The sequence below is a fragment of the Oryx dammah genome, unplaced genomic scaffold (assembly GCF_014754425.2).
Source record: "Oryx dammah isolate SB20612 unplaced genomic scaffold, SCBI_Odam_1.1 HiC_scaffold_14, whole genome shotgun sequence".
Lineage (NCBI taxonomy): Eukaryota > Metazoa > Chordata > Mammalia > Artiodactyla > Bovidae > Oryx > Oryx dammah.
In genome coordinates this window covers 12531524-12549831 of record NW_024070198.1, presented here as the reverse complement: position 1 = coordinate 12549831, position 18308 = coordinate 12531524, and the positions used below count along the sequence as shown (strand labels likewise).

The 18308-nt window shown below is 41.5% G+C and overlaps 1 protein-coding gene across 1 annotated transcript in view; it reads right to left on the bottom strand.

Moving 5' to 3' along the window:
• Window positions 1-18289, bottom strand: part of HECTD2 (HECT domain E3 ubiquitin protein ligase 2) — a 73967-nt gene extending 55678 nt beyond the window's left edge. Inside the window, exon 1 of the mRNA XM_040254511.1 lies at window positions 18124-18289. Within this exon, the coding sequence (XP_040110445.1) occupies window positions 18124-18261 (138 nt within the window). The 5' untranslated portion in view covers window positions 18262-18289. The remainder of the gene's footprint in view (window positions 1-18123) is intronic.
• Window positions 18290-18308: the final 19 nt, after the last annotated feature.

Here is an 18308-nt window from a genome sequence, read left to right as displayed (position 1 = left end):
TAGCAAAAATATACACTCACCAAATATTTACTCTCCCACATCACCCACTCTCTTACAGCTAAATGAAACTATCTAATTCTAACAGGCTGCAAGTGGAGGTGATGTTGGCCATCAGTGGACCAGAAAGTACTAATGCATTTAAGGCTGGGGGTAAAATCACCAGCTCCTTTTTCTCCTCTCACTGTGAGGATCACAGGGGCTCTGAGCCGAGATGTGAGAGCATCCCTGGGCTCAGGTCCCCCAGTCGCTAGGTGGAGCAGAGGCACTGATAGCCAACAGCGGCTTATACAGTTAACAGGAAATGCACCTTTAGAATTGCCAAACACTAAAATTTGGGACAATTTTGTAAATGCAGTGTAACCCATTATGTCATAACTTCTCTGCAGAGCATTTTCTGGTGGCCACCATTTCCACAAAAATCCATCACTCTTATTTATGCTTGGGATTTACTTAACTTATTCCACTGAAATTATAATTGTTTTTTTTTTTTAATATATACTGGTCCTTCATGTTGGACTTGAAATTTCTTATTCATCACAGAGCTTGACATCCAGTGAATCCTGTGCACAGATCTTATACTTCAGAGTAAGTTTATTTTTCTTTTAAAGAGATTAGTATAGAAAATAACCCAGAAAAAAATCAGATACACAGAATTTAAAAGTTTCTAGACTTGAGACTTTTTAAAAATTAGCTATCTAACCCCTTTATTTCACAGATGAGGAAAACAGTATTGAGATTCACCTAAAGTCATTCAGCTAGCAAGCAACAGAAATGTGGTGGGCACTAAATGAGAACTTGAAGAATGCTTCCCTAAGGAAAGTACATGTATGCAACTCTGTGTATGCACCATCTTTGGCTGCTCACAGAATATGGTTATTTTTTTGGTTGTTTGTTAGCTTGTTTGCTTTTTGGCTAGATTTAGGCTCAGTGAAGTCTGAATCAGTATTTCTGTTAGGATTAGCCTACATGATCCAGCCTACAAAAGTTAAACAACTGAAATCAAGTCTTCTTCTAACAGACGCCTGAAGTTTCAGAATCACAGACAGTATCAACAAGGGTCTTGTACAGAGCCTATGCCACACTGGATTTTCCATAAATGATTACTCTTGTGACAACAACACTTAAAACAAGTCATGTATTGAGTGCTTGGTAGAAGGAAATGGCAACCCACTCCAGTGTTCTTGCCTGGAGAATCCCCGGGACAGAGGAGGCTGGTGGGCTGCCGTCTGAGGGGTCGCACAGAGTCGGATGCGACTTAGCAGCAGCAGCAGATGCCTATTACTAATTATAATAGGTGCTTTAATACAACATTTCTATGAGTTATATATTTACACCCCATTTTACAAACGAGGAAACTGAAGTACCACACCAAACTTCACAGAGCTGGAAAGTGGGAATTCAGACTAGTCTGAATGACCTTGCTCACTACAGTAGCTATCACCTATTAAGAGCTGAGCATGAGACAGTAAGTGTGTGCCATATATCAGCCTGTTTTCACAACCCTTGTGGCTGATAGTCTCTTCTCTACTTTTATAGATATATGTCGAATGATATTTAACAGCTTTGGGAGCAACTCACCTAACCAGAGGAAATCAACATAAGTGGAAAAGCTACCTGTACTTTAAGGAACCCTCTGATATCCCAGCAATCTGGGAAAGGCTCAATATTTTATTTTATTTTCCTCCTCTTTCCTCTACCCCTTCTTAATAAGAGATTCCAGAGAACATTGCTTGACTCACTTGTGGAATCTTCAAATAATAATTTTAAAACCCACAAGTAACTGACTGAATCAACAAAAGCATTTAACAACTATCAGTTCTAATCTGTAACAGATTTATAATAATACAGATTCTCAAGGAGGAGAGACAAAATTGGAGAAAAAGATTAATAAAAGAGTGATACGCAATCATTTTCTATAAAAGTCTTAGTAAATTACATACTTTGCATAACTTTGGTAAATTAAAACATTGTGCTCAAGTTCACAGAACTGATTAGAAAAATAAAATAACCCATACATTTGAAAAAGTATTATCATTCCTTGCTATAAATATTATGATACTTACAGAAGAACTGTATTAACTTCTGGGGCCAAGTTTGTTTATGTGTATGTTTTGTCCTATCAAACATCTTAAATAATAATGGGGATGAGTGTCAAATTTGATATACATATACTTCATTTATGCATGAGAGTTGATAAAGTAGCCGGCCTATAAAAGGAGGTCAATGAATGGCCCCTTGGAATCTGTCATGTTGTTGCTGTTTAGTCACTAAGTCGTGTCGAACTCTTCGCAACCCCACGTACTGCAGCCCACCAGGCTCCTCTGTCCATGGGATTTTTCAGGCAAGAATACTGAGTGTGTTGCCATTTCCTTCTCCAGAGGATCTTCCCGACTCAGGGACCAAACTTACATCTCCTGAATTGGCAGGTGGGTTCTTTACCACTGACCTACGAGGGAAGCCCAGAACTTTGTTAGCTTGGCTGTAAATATTTACAATAAATTAATATACCAAAGGTTTTTTCATTGATAACTGTCACGGATGTTATCTAAGATTGAGCAACTTAGAGGATTTAAAGAGCAGTGTAGTTGCAGTACAGAATCAGAAAGGGAGAATGGTCCAGTGAGGTGAGATTGGAAAGATCGGCAGGTCAATACTATGAACCCTTCCAATCCTGGAAGGGAATAGGGAATAGTCGCGAAGGACTTGTAAAAAGGGCGTGACGTAATTATATCTGTATCTTAGGAAAATCACTGTCAGTAGGTGTAGGGAATAGACCGTAGGGGAGCAAGACCAGAAAGAAACATCAGGTCTACTTATTGGGAGAAATAAGTCTAAACTGAGAAAGGAGTTAAAGGAAATGAAGAAGAATGACAGCCTGGGCCAAAGGTATGGCATAATAGCAAGAGTTATTTTAGGTCATAATGAGAATCAGAGAACCCTTCGATAACTCATAAAATAAATGAACAATCTAAACTGCTTTATTTCAAATTTCAGGAAAAATACTTTGACACCTCACCATAAAGAAGAGGGCATATGATGAAAGACTACTGACTATGCCAAAGCCTTTGACTGTGTGGATCACAACAACTGTGGAAAATTCTTAAAGAGATGGGAATACCCGACCACCTTACCTGCCTCCTGAGAAATCGGTATGCAGGTCAAGAAGCAACTGTTAGAACTGGACATGGGACAACAGACTGGCTCCAAATCGGGAACAGAGTATGTCAAGGCTGTATATTGTCACCCTGCTTATTTAACTTCTATGCAGAGTACATCATGAGAAATGCTGGGCTGGATGAAGCATAAGCTGGAATCAAGATTGCTGGGAGAAATATCAATAACCTCAGTTATGCAGATGACACTACACCTATGGCAGAAAGTGAAGAGGAACTAAAAAGCCTCTTGATGAAAGTGAAAGAGGAGAGTGAAAAATTTGGCTTAAAGCTCAACATTCAGAAAACTAAGATCATGGCATCTGGTCCCATCACTTCATGGCAAGTAGATGCGGAAACAATGGAGACAGTGGCAGACTTTATTTTGGGGGCTCCAAAATCACTGCAGATGGTGACTGCAGCCATGAAATTAAAAGATGCTTACTCCTTGGAAGAAAAGTTATGACCAACCTAGACAGCATATGAAAAAGCAGAGACATTACTTCACCAACAAAGGTCCATCTAGTAAAAGCTATGGTTTTTCCAGTAGTCATGTATGGATGTGAGAGTTGGACCAGAAAGAAAGCTGAGAGTTGAAGAATTGATGCTTTTGAACTGTGGTGTTGGAGAAGACTCTTGAGAGTCCCTTGGACTGCAAGGAGATCCAACCAGTCCATCTTAAAGGAAATCAGTCCTGAATATTCATTGGAAGGACTGATGCTGAAGCTGAAGCTTCAATACTTAGGCCACCTGAGGGGAAGAACTGACTCACTGGCAAAGACCCTGATGCTGGGAAAGACTGAAAGCGGGAGAAGAGGATGACAGAGGATGAGATGGTTAGATGGCATCACCGACTCAATGGACATGAGTTTGAGTAAACTCTGGGAGTTGTTGATATACAGGGAGGCCCGGCGTGCTGCAGTCCATGGGGTTGCAAAGAGTCAGACACGACTGAGCAACCGAACTGAAGAACTGAAGAAAATTCTAGACTGGGTTATATAAATGTATTTGTGGAATGACTAGAAAAGGAACCAGTGGTCACTAGGCAAAAGTATGTGTCTCATGCCAAAATAATGTAATTTTTCTAGCTGACAGGGTTATCATTATGCTATGCAAAACTAGAAGGGCAAAACCATGGAAACACTGGCAAATATGACATGAGCTTACAAAGAACATGAAGAATGAATGACCAAAAAAGATAAGAAATCTAAGAGAAGATCATGTGTTAAAAATGAAGGAAGGATCACGGAGAAAAAAGTGGTCAGCAATGCTGAATAACGAACAGTGGCTAGGTCTAAAGTGTGCCTACTAGCATGAGCAGCTGTGAAATCTTGGGGACAAAGGAGACAACAGATTCTGGGGAGAAACTGCCACTGCTGGTGGCAGAAACTGTATGAAATAGTTTGGCAAACACATGGGAAGTCAGGAGCTGAACGCACTGAGTAGGATTTGCTCTGTCCAGAAGCTTTATGGAAGGGTACAAAGATGTGAGGGAAGATACACTGAGCATGTTATCATGGCTGCCAAATCCAGGGGTCGCGTCTATCGACCTCAGAACATTACTGCTATTCTTTGTGCAGCAAAGGCCACAGATTGGAGCAGAGACAGGCGCTCCACCAAAAGGCAGCCATCTGTCGCTCGGGTGGTCACCCACTGGGTAGCCTGGCATACAGGACACTGATGCTTCCTAATATGTCAGTCAGAGAAGGTCTTTCCAGATTTCAGATGGAGGAATACGGAAGAGAGCAAGCGGCCAAGAATGAGAGAAGAGCACGCGCACAGAGAGCAGCTGGTCTCTGTTCCTGCCTGCTTTCTGGTTCTATCTATGTATGTTACTTCCATAAATCCCCCTTTCCCAAAAGGAGGCATATACGGCCTGATTTTCTGTTCCTTGTGATCAAAAAAGCTTACCATGAGAAAAAAAAATCCTTGGTCTAATAAGTCTCTTGCTTATAAGATGACTGTGCCCTTGATACTTCACACTTGAGATGACAGGAAATAAATCATGGACAATTTCACAGGTTGACAGTGTACTACAGATAAATAAGAACAAACTCTCAAAATAGCAGTTGCCCCCACACTAGCTTGCACAAGAGAAACCTTCCCATAGCCTAATACTTCCATGAGAACGCATGGTCGCATGTTGTTTGATGGTAAACTGATTAAAAACTAGAGAATCCAGATGCTATTGAGTGCTAACAGGACATGAGTAAATTTAAGGTTAGGGAGCATTACAAGTCTTCTAAGAACTGGATCTACCACCGTTATTACATCTGGTTTCCCGAGGAGTTTTGTCTATGAGCAACTGCTGTCTATGAGTCCTAAGTAAGTACCACACTAGAGATGACATCCTGGAATGTGGCCAGCCTGCAAACAGTGGGCTGCATGTGTTGAAGAATAGATAGTAGCAGGATACCCAACCAGCTGTTACAGAGGAAGAAGAAGTACAAATAGGGAACACAGGGGGAAAGAGACGCTGAGAATTCATTGAGGAGAAAAACTCAAAATACACCTGGTGTAATAAATAAGACTTGGCTCTCTAGGTAGAGGCTGACCATGAGTTTAACAAACAGCAGAAAAATTTTATGTGGTAATTGCAAAACTAATCAATGAACATACTTCTTTCAAGCAGCTAACATAGACCTCAATGGTCTTTTTGACTATATAATCACACAGATGATATGTAAGATTATAACAGTTTCAAGAAATTAAATATAATTTCAAAAAATTAAATAGAATTAAATTAAATGGAATACCTGTTTTTCCCTGTTAATCTATGATTAAATCCTGTTGACCTTATTTTAAATTTTAATACATGAGCTCCTACTTTCAACATTTACTGAGGAACAGACTACATCTGCTCAGAGAAGGCAGTGGCACCCTGCTCCAGTACTCTTGCCTGGAGAATCCCGTGGATGGAGGAGCCTGGTGGGCTGCAGTCCATGGGGTCGCTAAGAGTCGGACACAACTGAGCGACTTCACTTTCACTTTTCACTTTCATGCATTGGAGAAGGAAATGGCACCCTACTCCAGTGTTCTTGCCTGGAGAATCCCAGGGATGGGGGAGCCTGGTGGGCTGCTGTCTATGGGGTTGCACAGAGTCGGACACGACTGACGCGACTTAGCAGCAGCAGACAACATCTGAGTTAAATGTCTGATTTATCATATTTTTCTATTAGAGGTCGATAAGAAGGATACTCATGGTTTTCCATCACAGCTTTTATATTTTATATTGAATACCAAGTTCTTTTTATATTCAGAATTCTGACAAAATTTACTTTGGTCATCTACTATTCCACCGAAAGCTGCCTTAGAATATAAAACATTTTCATTCACATCCTAAGCCACTCTTTTTTTTTGGTCACACTGCACAGCATGTGGGGTCATGGTTTCCTGACAATGGATTGAACCTGTGCCTCCTGTAGTGGAAGTGGCTGAGCCCTAACCACTGGGCATTTCCTAAACCAGTCTTTGGTAAAAGAATAACTGCTGGCTCTTTCCATCGTGAGGAGAAGGCAATGGCAACCCACTCCAGTGTTCTTGCCTGGAGAATCCCAGGGACGGCGGAGACTGGTGGGCTGCTGTCTATGGGGTCGCACGGAGTCGGACACGACTGAAGCGACTTAGCAGCAGCAGCAGCAGCTGTTCCATCATGAAACACTTTTTAAAACCAAAATATCTCACTATATTTCTCACTATATGTATCTCTCACTATATATCTTTGAGGTGAAATATTTAAATTGTATACACAATTATTTTGTACTGTTTACAAAATTAATTATTCCTAACATCCATTGACCATTTATGCTAAAGCCTTTGACTGTGTGGATCACAACGGTGGAAAATTCTTAGAGATGGGAATACCAGACCACCGTACCTTTCTCCTGAGAAACATATATGCAGGTCAAGATGCAACAGTTAGAACCAGACATGGAACAACTAACTGGCTCAAAACTGGGAAAGGAGTACGCCAAGGCTGCATATTGTCTCCCTGCTTATTTAACTTCTATGCAGAGTACATCATGCGAAATGTGGGGTTGGATGAATCACAAACTGGAATCAAGATTGCCGGGAGAAATATCAGCAACATCATATATGCAGATGATACCACTCTAATGGCAGAAATTGCAGAGGAACTAAAGAGCCTCTTGATGAGGGTGAAAGAGGACAGTGAAAAACCTGGCTTGAAACTCAACATTAAAAAGCTAAGATCATGGCATCCAGTGCCATCACTTCACAGCAAATAGATGGAGAAAAAGTGGAAGTAGCGACAGATTTTATTTTCTTGGGTTCCAAAATCACTGCAGACAGTGATTGCAGCTATGAAATTAAAAGATGCTTGCTCCTTGGAAGAAAAGCTATGACAAACCTAGACAGCATATTCAAAGGGACATCCCTTTACTGACAAAGGTCCATATAGTCAAAGCTAAGGTTTTTCCAGTAGTCCTAAAAGGATGTGAGAGCTGGACCATATAGAAGGCTGAGCGCTAAAGAAGTGATCCTTTTGAATTGTGGTGCTGGAGGAAACTCTTGAGAGTCACTCGGACAGAAAGGAGATCAAACCAGTCAATCCTAAAGGAAATCAACCCTGAATATTCATTGGAAGGGCTGATGCTGAAGCTCCAATTCTTCAGCCACCTGAGGTGAAGAGCTGATTCACTGGAAAAGACCCCAAAGCTGGGAAAGATTGAGGGCAGGAGGAGAATGCCGCGGCCAGCACTGCAAGGTTTTTTCCCCACCCGGGAGTCACGAGAAACGGAGCTCGATCGCTGAGAAAAAAAAGGAGACAGAAAGATGGGGTTGAGAGGATCAGACCAACACAGCTGATGGCTGATGGCTGATGCCTTCGTTTATTGAGGAGAGTTTTTATAAGAAAATATACGTGACTCCTGGCACATATCAGAGGGCTAATATTTACAAGACAATCTTCAAACCCAACATTGTTTAAGGAGTACTTGTCCTTGAAGTGCAGCTGCTGCTAGACCTTCTGGAGCCATAAGGTCATGATGACATTCTTAGGAGAGGCGGGATAGGGCGCTTAAGGAACAGGCCTTAGGGCTTAGCAAACACGCCAAGCAGCTCCCAAGACTTAACCCATTACGGGCAGTCTCCCGCAGCTCCCCCTTCTTTATTTATTTATTTATTTATTTATTTATTTATTTTAAGGAGGGGTGGGACAGAGAGCTAAGGAACAAAGCCTTAGGCGAGGCAATCAGCCAGGCAGCTCCCAGGACTTAACCCTATCATGGGCAGTCCCCCGCAGGAGAAGAGGGGGACAGAAGATGAGATGGTTAGATAGTATCACCGACTCAATGGACATGAACTTGAGCAAACTCTTGGAGATGGTGGAGCACAGAGGAGCCTGGCATGCTGCAGTCTATGTGGTCACAAAGAGTTGGACATGACTTAGCGACTGAAAGGCAAACATATTTTAAACTACCAACTTCGCAAACAGCTGGATATGTTAGCATTTTACACCGTAGCAAGTGAAAATTAATGCTGTATTCTAGCTATTACATAGGTCAGATTGGCAGAAGTTTTATTTACTATAGAGATAACACACACAAACGCACAGGTAGATGGATTCTCCATAGAGCCGTCTCGTTTGGCTGGTGACACAAATTTGTCATGCAGGATCCACTCACCAGCATATGTTAAATCATGTTCAGTAGCTTTTATTTGAGAAGGGATGTACAGATTTCAGAAAATGCTTCATGCAGTAAATAAACGGGTATTCTAAAATGTCTAAGAACACCTGGCTAGCTGGGAAATCCACTTATGTGGAATACCTGTCATCGGTAATACAGAACAAAAAGCACGAATGGTAATAATACAAAGGAAGTTCTAGATACATTAGCATAGTGGTTTTCAAACTTTCTGGTTTCAGGACCTCTTTCCATTCTTAAAAATTATTATACGTATGTACTCATTCCTGTTTAAATACCAATAAATCCACTTAACGGACAACAACTATTTTCCCAACAAACAAAAATCAATGGGAAGAGTGACATGGTTTACCTTTTGCAAAACGATTTTTATATTTGTTTTTGCATTCAATTTGTTGCAATATCATCTGTCGCACAGAAAACTACACTGTACACTAGAGAGAAGGAGTGAGAACAAAACAACACAAATAACATCCTACCATCATGGACATCTTAAAGGATACTGAGGGTCACATGTTGAGGACTGCTATGGTAGAAATAAGCAGTAATCAGCACGGAGAATGAATCTAAGAAATCTTGGGAGAACAAGAAGACAACATTTACATCTGCTCTAATACAAGCATTTGCCACACGTGGCTGTGGAGAACTTGAAATGTGCCAGTAAGTGTAAAATACACAGTTTTCAAAGACTTAGTATGAAAAAGAGGTAAAATATCTCATTAAGTGTCCATAGTGATTAAATGTTGAAGTGGTTACGTTTCTGGATACACTGGATTAAGAAATATGCTATTAAATTTTATTTTACCTCTTTTTATTATCTTTAATTAGCTATTAGAAACATTAAAATTACATATGTGGTTCACATTTTATTTCTACTGGACAGAGCTGATATAAATGAAAACATATTTTCCTAAACTAGATCCAATCCAACATACCATCTCAGGAAACAGGACAGAATTATTATTTTGATTCGTCATTTCTCTGCATCATTCTGGAGAAAAAGATCTGATGTAGCAAATGTAAACATGGTATAATATGTAGAAGAAGAATCAAAGATATCTGAAGGAATAAAATCTGAGTTTCTTGCTTTGGTCATTTCAGATATGCATACAGAGACAATGGCAATTTCTACACTTTTGGCCACACCTCAATGAAATTTATTTTTCAAACCCTAAAGTAAATAGTTTGGCAACATATTGTGTGTGCCAGGTTGGTTCAGTAGTGTCTGACTCTGAGTATGGCCTATAGCCTGCCCAGCTCCTCTTTCCATGGGACTCTCCAGCCAAGAATACTCGAGTGGGTGGCCATGCCCTCCTCCAGGAGATCTTTCTGACCCAGGGATTGAACCCTCGTCTCTTATGTCTCCTGCACTGGCAGGGGGGTTCTTTACCATTCGTGCCACCTGGGAAGCCTGGCAATACATTCAGTGCTCCTAATATAAAGCAGGGATCCTTCAGTCTTATGAGTACACGGAATACCTATGATACACAGAAAAAACCTACAAAAGACTGAATGGCTTCCTGAGATACTGAGCAAAGGTTTCTGCATCAGAAGACTGGTGAACAAAGTACATTTATATGTTTTAAGTTAAAACAGTGTCACCAGGGAAGCCCTTAAATTGACTATACTTTGCTTTACTAACTTTTAAAATAAACTGACCTAAACTACCTGTTAGGGCCACACCAGATGAGAGGCCTCAACTGTATTTAGGGTCTAACAAAGGAGACTATTTTAGGCCCTGTTCCCAGGTAAAAAGATGTTGCTTTTCTTTTTTGTACGTTTTTTCACAGTTCCCTATTAGGATGCTGGGTTATAAAATCAGTGCTCTACCTCCTTCTATTAAGATGTGAAAAGTTGGCTCCTCTCAAGGTGTGAACCTTCCTCCCCCCAACTAAAAGGCACCAACACAAGATGAACTGTTTTCTTTAAGTGATATAAACCACAACTTTCAAGGGAGACTAGGAAGGATGGGGATTCTGAAACAAAAGTTTAACACCAAAAAAATTACAATGCATTTGATCTTATAGATAACTGAAAATTAACCCTACTTGATATAAAGAAGTGTTAGTCATGAAGCTCAGAAATTTCAGTGTTTGCTTATCAGGAAGGCACCGTGTCTTGGGAGATTTTATTATTTTACAACATAGGGAAAAAAAGTAATACCAAAAGATTACCCTTATACAGCAAAATGCTACTTTTAAACTGTGTGATTTGATGAACTCACAATTCTCAATTTATTGTTTTTTTTTTAAAAGGATCAAAACCAAGTTAATTTGAAACAAAGTTTTCTTTAATGACTATGTTCAAACTTCAGACTGATTTTTCAATTAAGCTGAATTAGTAAAATTTCAATAATTTATATTTTTAAAAGGCACATTCATCTATTATAATTATTCCCCTCAAAATGTTTCTTGACTGCTTACTAAACTGTTAGCAAGTTATAAATATCAACTTAGCAACAACTAGTTATTCATATAAGGTTCAGCAGTCTAACATTTTTAAAGTGCAAGAAGGTATCCTCATAATAAATGTAGAAAAACACAAAATTTCCAGAGGTTTCTCAGCTCCACCCACTTCCTTATTCATATTCTGTTGATCTTTCTCTACTCTCTCTTCCTCAATTCAAGTAAATATAAGCAAATTAATTTCCAAACAATATGCCAAAATAAGCTGCTACCCTGGGACACCAGCAGTACCCCTGAAGCCATTACTTTTCCCTTTCAAAAAAATTCTTCTGAACCCAGGAATACCCCAGCCCTGAAGACTTCAGAGAGTGCAGGATACCTTTTAATTCAGAGGGCATGTATGTGAGCATGTGTGTGGAGTGCAGGAAGAGGAGGGAGGTGCATCGGTAATATCTACAGAGTAATACAGGTGATATCCACAGAAAAGGTTGTAAAGGGAAGTACCATAGCCACCGGACAGATTAGAAAGGGAGCTACAAATAGCAAGGCAGTATCATATTGGACCAGCTTCCCTTGTGGCTCAGTGGTAAAGAATCTGCCTGCCAACGCAAAAGACTCAGGTTCAATTCCTGGGTCAGGAAGATCCCCTGGAGAAGGAAATGGCAACCCACTCCAGTATTCTCACCTGGGAAATCCCATGGACAGAGGAGCCTGGAGGGCTACAGTCCATGGCCTTGCAGAGGGCTGGACACACCCTAACTAAATAACAACATACTGGACACCTTGAGAAGTTCTCTGGTTCATAACTTACAATGACCATTTTTCTTCAGTTGTTAAATACAGTCAAATTATTTGTGTCCTAACACCCTGAACTAATTATGCAAGGGATAAGCAGGCAACTATAATATGGCTTCAAAGTTTAAAAAAAAAAAAAAAAGTGGACAAACGACTTTTTTTAAAAGTCACTCAAAATTAAACACACTCTGGCTAAGTATTTATATAGCTACAGCCCTCCCTTTCTGTGTCTTAAGTCTCTCTGATCACTTCTTTAATGAGACTGCTTTATTTTACAAGGAATTTAATGATACATTAATAACATAATGAAAACTGATATTATCAGATACATATTTCTCTCCTAAATAGTTCTATCTCTAGTAACAAGGCTTTGAACAGATTTGTCACTGGACCACATCCTCTTTTCTAATCTAAGAAATACTGCTATAGGTGGGGGTTCTCTGAACCACATGGACCCTGACCACAGACAGTACATGGAGTAAGGGAAAGAGCATGGGTGTTTTTGTTTGTTTGTTTTGAGTGAGAAAAGTCTCAGCTGAAACCGAGTTCTGCCCCCTTACCAGCCATTTTACCCTCTGGCAAGGTATACTATATGTAACCTGACTCTAAGATTCCTGTCTGTGTGAACTGGGAACAGAATCTTCCTCATGATTAGAATGATCAAGTGGTTGGTGATGAATTTTGGTTGAACTAACTGACTAGATGAGAGACATGTGGACAATGCTTAGCACAGAAAAGGTACTAAATAAATAGTAGCAATCGGAGAAGGCAATGGCGACCCACCCCAGTACTCTTGCCTGGAAAATCCCATGGATGGAGGAGCCTGGTAGGCTGCAGTCCATGGGTTGCTAAGAGTTGGATACAACTGAGCGTCTTTCCTTTCACTTTTCACTTTCCTGCATTGGAGAAGGAAATGGCAACCCACTCCAGTGTTCTTGCCTGGAGAATCCCAGGGAAGGCGGGGCCTGGTGGGTTGCTGTCTATGGGGTCGCACAGAGTCGAGTCGGACACGACTGAAGCAACTTAGCAGCAGCAGCAATCGTTTGTATTATTTATATGTATTTCACATATGGATACATGATACACCTGTGGTTTATTAAATTGCTTAAGACATCTTCACTACAACAACCTCTACTCTTCCCTATCTCAACTCTTGAGAAAGGTACAAGATTTTCCAAAAATAAGACTCTTTCAAACACCTAGATGGGCAAGTTTTATCAAAGTTCACACATATATATGTTTATTTGGAATGCTGTTGGCTGGACTGCCTTTTTATGTAAATGTTTTCCTCTGAGAGAATTCATCTGCAAACTTTAGAATTCTTTTCCTTTATTAGTCTTCTCTTTCATTCCACTAGATTCCACTTTGTAGGGATTCTTCCATCCCTTACACCTTATCACATGGCCTTGACCCCAGTGGATGCTCCATCGTCTCTTGTATGAACTGCAAAGCTCCTTCTTTGCCCTCTTTCTCCTCCCTCCTCCAGTCTAACTACCTCTAACCACTTCCACTAATTTCATTCTGTTGTTCCTTTATTTAAGAAACTCCAATGGTTTCCTGTGAAGCACAGAAAAAAAAAAAGTCCCAACTTCCCTGCCTGCTGATCTGGTCCAGCCCCCATGCAATCTCATTTACCTCCCACAAGTTGCCAGCATGCTTCCATTGGGTTGACTTTATTACTCCCTAATTCTTCCCTTTAAGCCTTGTTCACGTTCTTTTCCCACTTGCTTTTGCCCATCCAAATCCTATCACCCTTCAATGGCCAGCCAGCTTAAATAATTACCGCTGCTTGAAGGCCTTTCTTCACAGTTCTGCACGCACTGATTTCCTTTCTCTGACCTCCTAGAGCGCAAATTGTTTTTATGGCACATGGTGGCTTTTACACATTGCTTTGCTTTGTTGGGTTTTCCTGCGTTAGCTCTGCCTACCCTGAGGCAGGAATCTATTTTTCTTTTTAAAATTTTGCGTTTTCTGTAGCATCTAGCCCAAAGCTAAACATAATAGAGGTTCAATAACTGGTAGTTACATTGTGGCCCAGCGGATCCATCAAGCCAGGTGACACACCCCTGATAAAACCTGTACAAACTTCTCATTTTTATTACTGGACTTCCTACCAAATCCTCTCCACATACATCAAGACTTGCTCTCACCATCCCCCTACTTGACAAATTTCCTGACCTTCACTGTGGGCAAACTTTCCCTTTCCATCCTCAACTGATTTCCTCCATTTCCCTTCACTGCCCTGACCTGAGTAAAGTCTAGTTCTTTCTTTCGGAGAAGGCAATGGCACCCCACTCCAGTACTCTTGCCTGGAAAATCCCATGGATGGAGGAGCCTAGTAGGCTGCAGTCCATGGGGTCGCGAAGAGTCGGACACGACTGAGCGACTTCACTTTCACTTTTCACTTTCATGCATTGGAGAAGGAAGTGGCAACCCACTCCAGTGTTCTTGCCTGGAGAATCCCAGGGATGGCGGGGCCTGGTGGGCTGTCGTCTATGGGGTCACAGAGAGTCAGACATGACTGAAGTGACTTAGCAGCAGCAGCTCTTTCTTGAACCCACTTCATTTTCCATAAACCTATGCCATGAAGAATCTCCCCTTCTCTTCTCACACGATTTAAATGATGAAGTAGACAGACTCATCTTCACTTATCACTACTATTTGCTCTTCTTTTGACCCTTTTCTCCTTCCCTATTCACCAATTTTTTCTAACTTCCATATTACATCAGCAACTAATTTATAATACTCTTCTCCAGTCCAATCTGTCAACTTCAGTAAATACTCACAGCATCAGTCCTTCGTATATTCTACTCCCCCTGGCTCTCTGGGCCTGCATCACTTCTCCACAGCAGCAAGGCCAAACCCCAAACACTGACAGGCTTCTGAGGGCTCTATCTTGGGCCCTTGAGCCACTCTAACTAGGAACCACCTTAACTGCCATTTCTCTCAATTCCCCACTACACCTGATTTCTGTTGTGCCTTATTCACTTAACCTGTACCTTTGACTATTCCATTTCAAATGCTGCTCCACAAACTAAGCAGACTTGGGGCAGTGTAGCTAAAATACAGACTCCAAGGAACTTTTAATTCAGTACACAGAGCATCAATTTTCAACCTTAGCTACACCTGAGAATTAAAAAAAAAAAAAAAATAGGTGCCTGAGCTCCACTCCCAGAATTGATCTAACTGGCCTGCATCTGGGCCTGAGCAATGATGACTTCAAAAGTCCCCATTCCCCCGTGCAGCAGAAGTTGAGAACCGGTGAGCAAAGGTGAGATCTAGGAACCTGGACTTCACCAAGCTACCAAGGGATCCTGGTGGTCAGTTGGGTTTGTGTGTTAGGCACCTCCTGGCTGGAATGGACTTCCTGCATGCTTAGGAAGTTGTAGGATCAATCACTTTAGGGTTGTTTTTCCAGCACCCTCAATCCCACTCCTGCACCTTTAAAAAAAAATTTCTAGGATACAGTCCCACCTCTTCAAGTGTAATCAGGGTCATCATAACCTGGCCTTCTACTTATTTTAGGGAGCTGTCACTCCAAATTATTTCCAAACTCTCATAAAAATGTAATACGGTGATTTCTGGAAAATGTCAGTACTGGTTACGGTAATTGAGTCATAAACTCAAGCAACAGAGACAGAGCTGTTAACCTGGAGCAAAAAGTAAGCATCACTAAAATAGCTCAAAAAGATAAGTTATTGATATTACTCAGCTTCCTAAGCAAACCTCCAGAAGCTCTATTTGATCCACATGGAAGCTGAAAAAGAACCAAGCAGGCCACAAGCTGTCTTTCCCTGTCCCCCACACAAAGGCTTTCCCATCTATACTGGTGAGCTTGGACGTCATCCAGGCTGCCTGGCTTTCTCGCCCTCAGGAGGCTCAAGCGCACATTTTCTTGACTAAGGCCTTTCACTGCTATCACTCAGAATTCCAGCTCTAGAAATCTCTCTTTAACAAATACACACCAAGTATCTTCATTACTGGCTAAGTTTCTCATCTTCCCCCTTGCTCTCCTAACTCTTGCTGCAAAACCTGAGAACTCCTTTTCTCGCCTGACGTGACTCAAAACCTCAGAGCTAATGATAAACTCTATCATTTCAAAGAGTCTGAAATTCTGAATGTCATTAAAAAAACAAAAACCTGTCATTAAAACACACACAAAAAACAATGTTACCCACTCTGCGTGTAAGGCACCAGAAATTGCCTTCAAAAATCTCAAGTCTTCATTCTTATCCTCTTCTAATTTAACCTGTTTTTTCAAGGTTTTATTCAAGATCTCAACAAACTTTCTGAACTCTGTTTTTCTGTCTGTCCAGCAGTACAAGCCCATATTCCTTTGTTTACACTTATGAAATCCTCTAAGCTCTTAATACTGAAAGAGCTTATTTGGTAATTAAACATGTACCTGAACTGAACTTTTTGACAATCCAACCTGAGCTGAACTGATAGGAAGCTACTGATAGACCTTATCTCATTTAGTGTGAACAACCCACACTTTTCACTGCAGAGTTATTAGTATGCTTAATTATGAGGAACTGGCCAGGACCCCACTGTGGAGAGTATACATGATATATATAAATTAACTTTCTAAAATCCAAAGAACTCTCAATTTCAAAGCCCCTGAAGATAACAGTCTGTAGACCTATGTCCACACTGTATCAATTTCTCCAAGTTTTTATTTCAAGCCTTTGATTTTTCAATTACACAGAAATAAATAAGTTTTGGGAAGTGTCCTTACTTCAGGACCTAAACCGATTAACACAACTGTTCGTATAAGCGTGCATGCATTCATTGTTTTAAACTGACTTAGAAATAAACTGCTGAAATACTATTTGCCAGTTAAGAACATCCCAGATAAGCTCCAAAAGCCCAGGAAATCAACAGCAAGAACTGGGTCTATAAGCAGCTGAGTGACAAATTCCTTCAAAGCATTTCCCAAAGTAATTTCTACCTGCAACTCCAATTTACCAATCAACTGTAGTATTTTTTTTTTTAAGTGTCTGTCTACACTTTGCTGTGATTTAAGGTATGGTGCGCGTTCTAACAATTTTCAGTTATCACAATCCTTAGACATTTTCCAAAAAACCTACTGAATCAAATGTTATTTCTATAACATTTTAAATTAGAGTTAGCTATTTTAGTAAGTTCTTAGTCATTTAAGAGGGAGGTTTTAGGAAATGAATTGCAACCAGGAATAAGGAAAATGTATCATGTTCTCTAAACTTTTACTGTTTTGTCACACAAGCTGCATAAGTCATGCTCTTTAAATGTACTGAAGTTTCAAGAAGTATATAAATATGGGATCAAATGAAAAAATCTAAAAAATTAGAGGTTAATTGTGTGTGTGTGTGCGCGCTCCAAAGTAAACAGTCATAACCACCAGTAAAAGTAGGGAAGAGGGGCTGTCCCATTACATCATCTGGCAGTCTGTAGTTTGAAGCCTGAAAGCGCTCTCCAAATAATCCTTAAGAAAATCCAGCTGGGAAATCATCCCCGAGAAGCTTACATCCCTTGAGTTTAAATATAAGGTTAAAAAAGCTTCCCCACCTTACGTCACACGTCTGTACCATATGAAAAAGAAAACCCATCACCGAGACATCTACCTCCCACTATCCTGACAGCAACCGAAAGGTCACAATTAAGTGGAAACTCGCCTCAGAGCCTGTTCAATCTGAAGGGGGAACGGAAAGAAAAAGCGAAGAAAAGGGGAGAAATCTTCGCTCTCCCACGGCAGGCAGACGGCTCAGCGGAAAACCCACTCCCGCCTGCCTGACACCTTATCCTCATTCAAGAGACGGGGGACTCCAAAATGCTGGTCATTTCCTTAGAGAAAGAGGGAAGCCCCCAAACCCGAAAATGACCGAAAACAGCCAGCTGACTCGGCCACCCCGGCATTCCCCCCGGGGTGGAAGGTGCAGCTCGAGAAATGATCGCGGCTGTCCCCGAGACACAACTCCTCGATTTCAGCCCGAGGAAGGGCAAGCCTGAGCGCTTCTCCCCGGGCGGGGCCGGGGCTCCCTGGAGGAGAAGCGGGTCCCCGGGCGCCCCTCGCCCCCCGTCGCGACCGGCCGTCGGGGCGCCCCGCGGCCCCCGCCCGGCACCTACCGCAGGGGCACTGGCGCCCGCCGACACGATGGGCGGCAGCTTCTCACGCTCGGGTTCCTTCCCTTTCTTCTCCTCGGGCGCAGTCGCCGCCACCGCCGGCGGCGCGGCGGGCGAGGGCACTCGATCCGCTTCACTCATGTCGGGCCGGGCGGCTGGAGCGCGAGGCGGCGGCAGCGGCGGCGGCC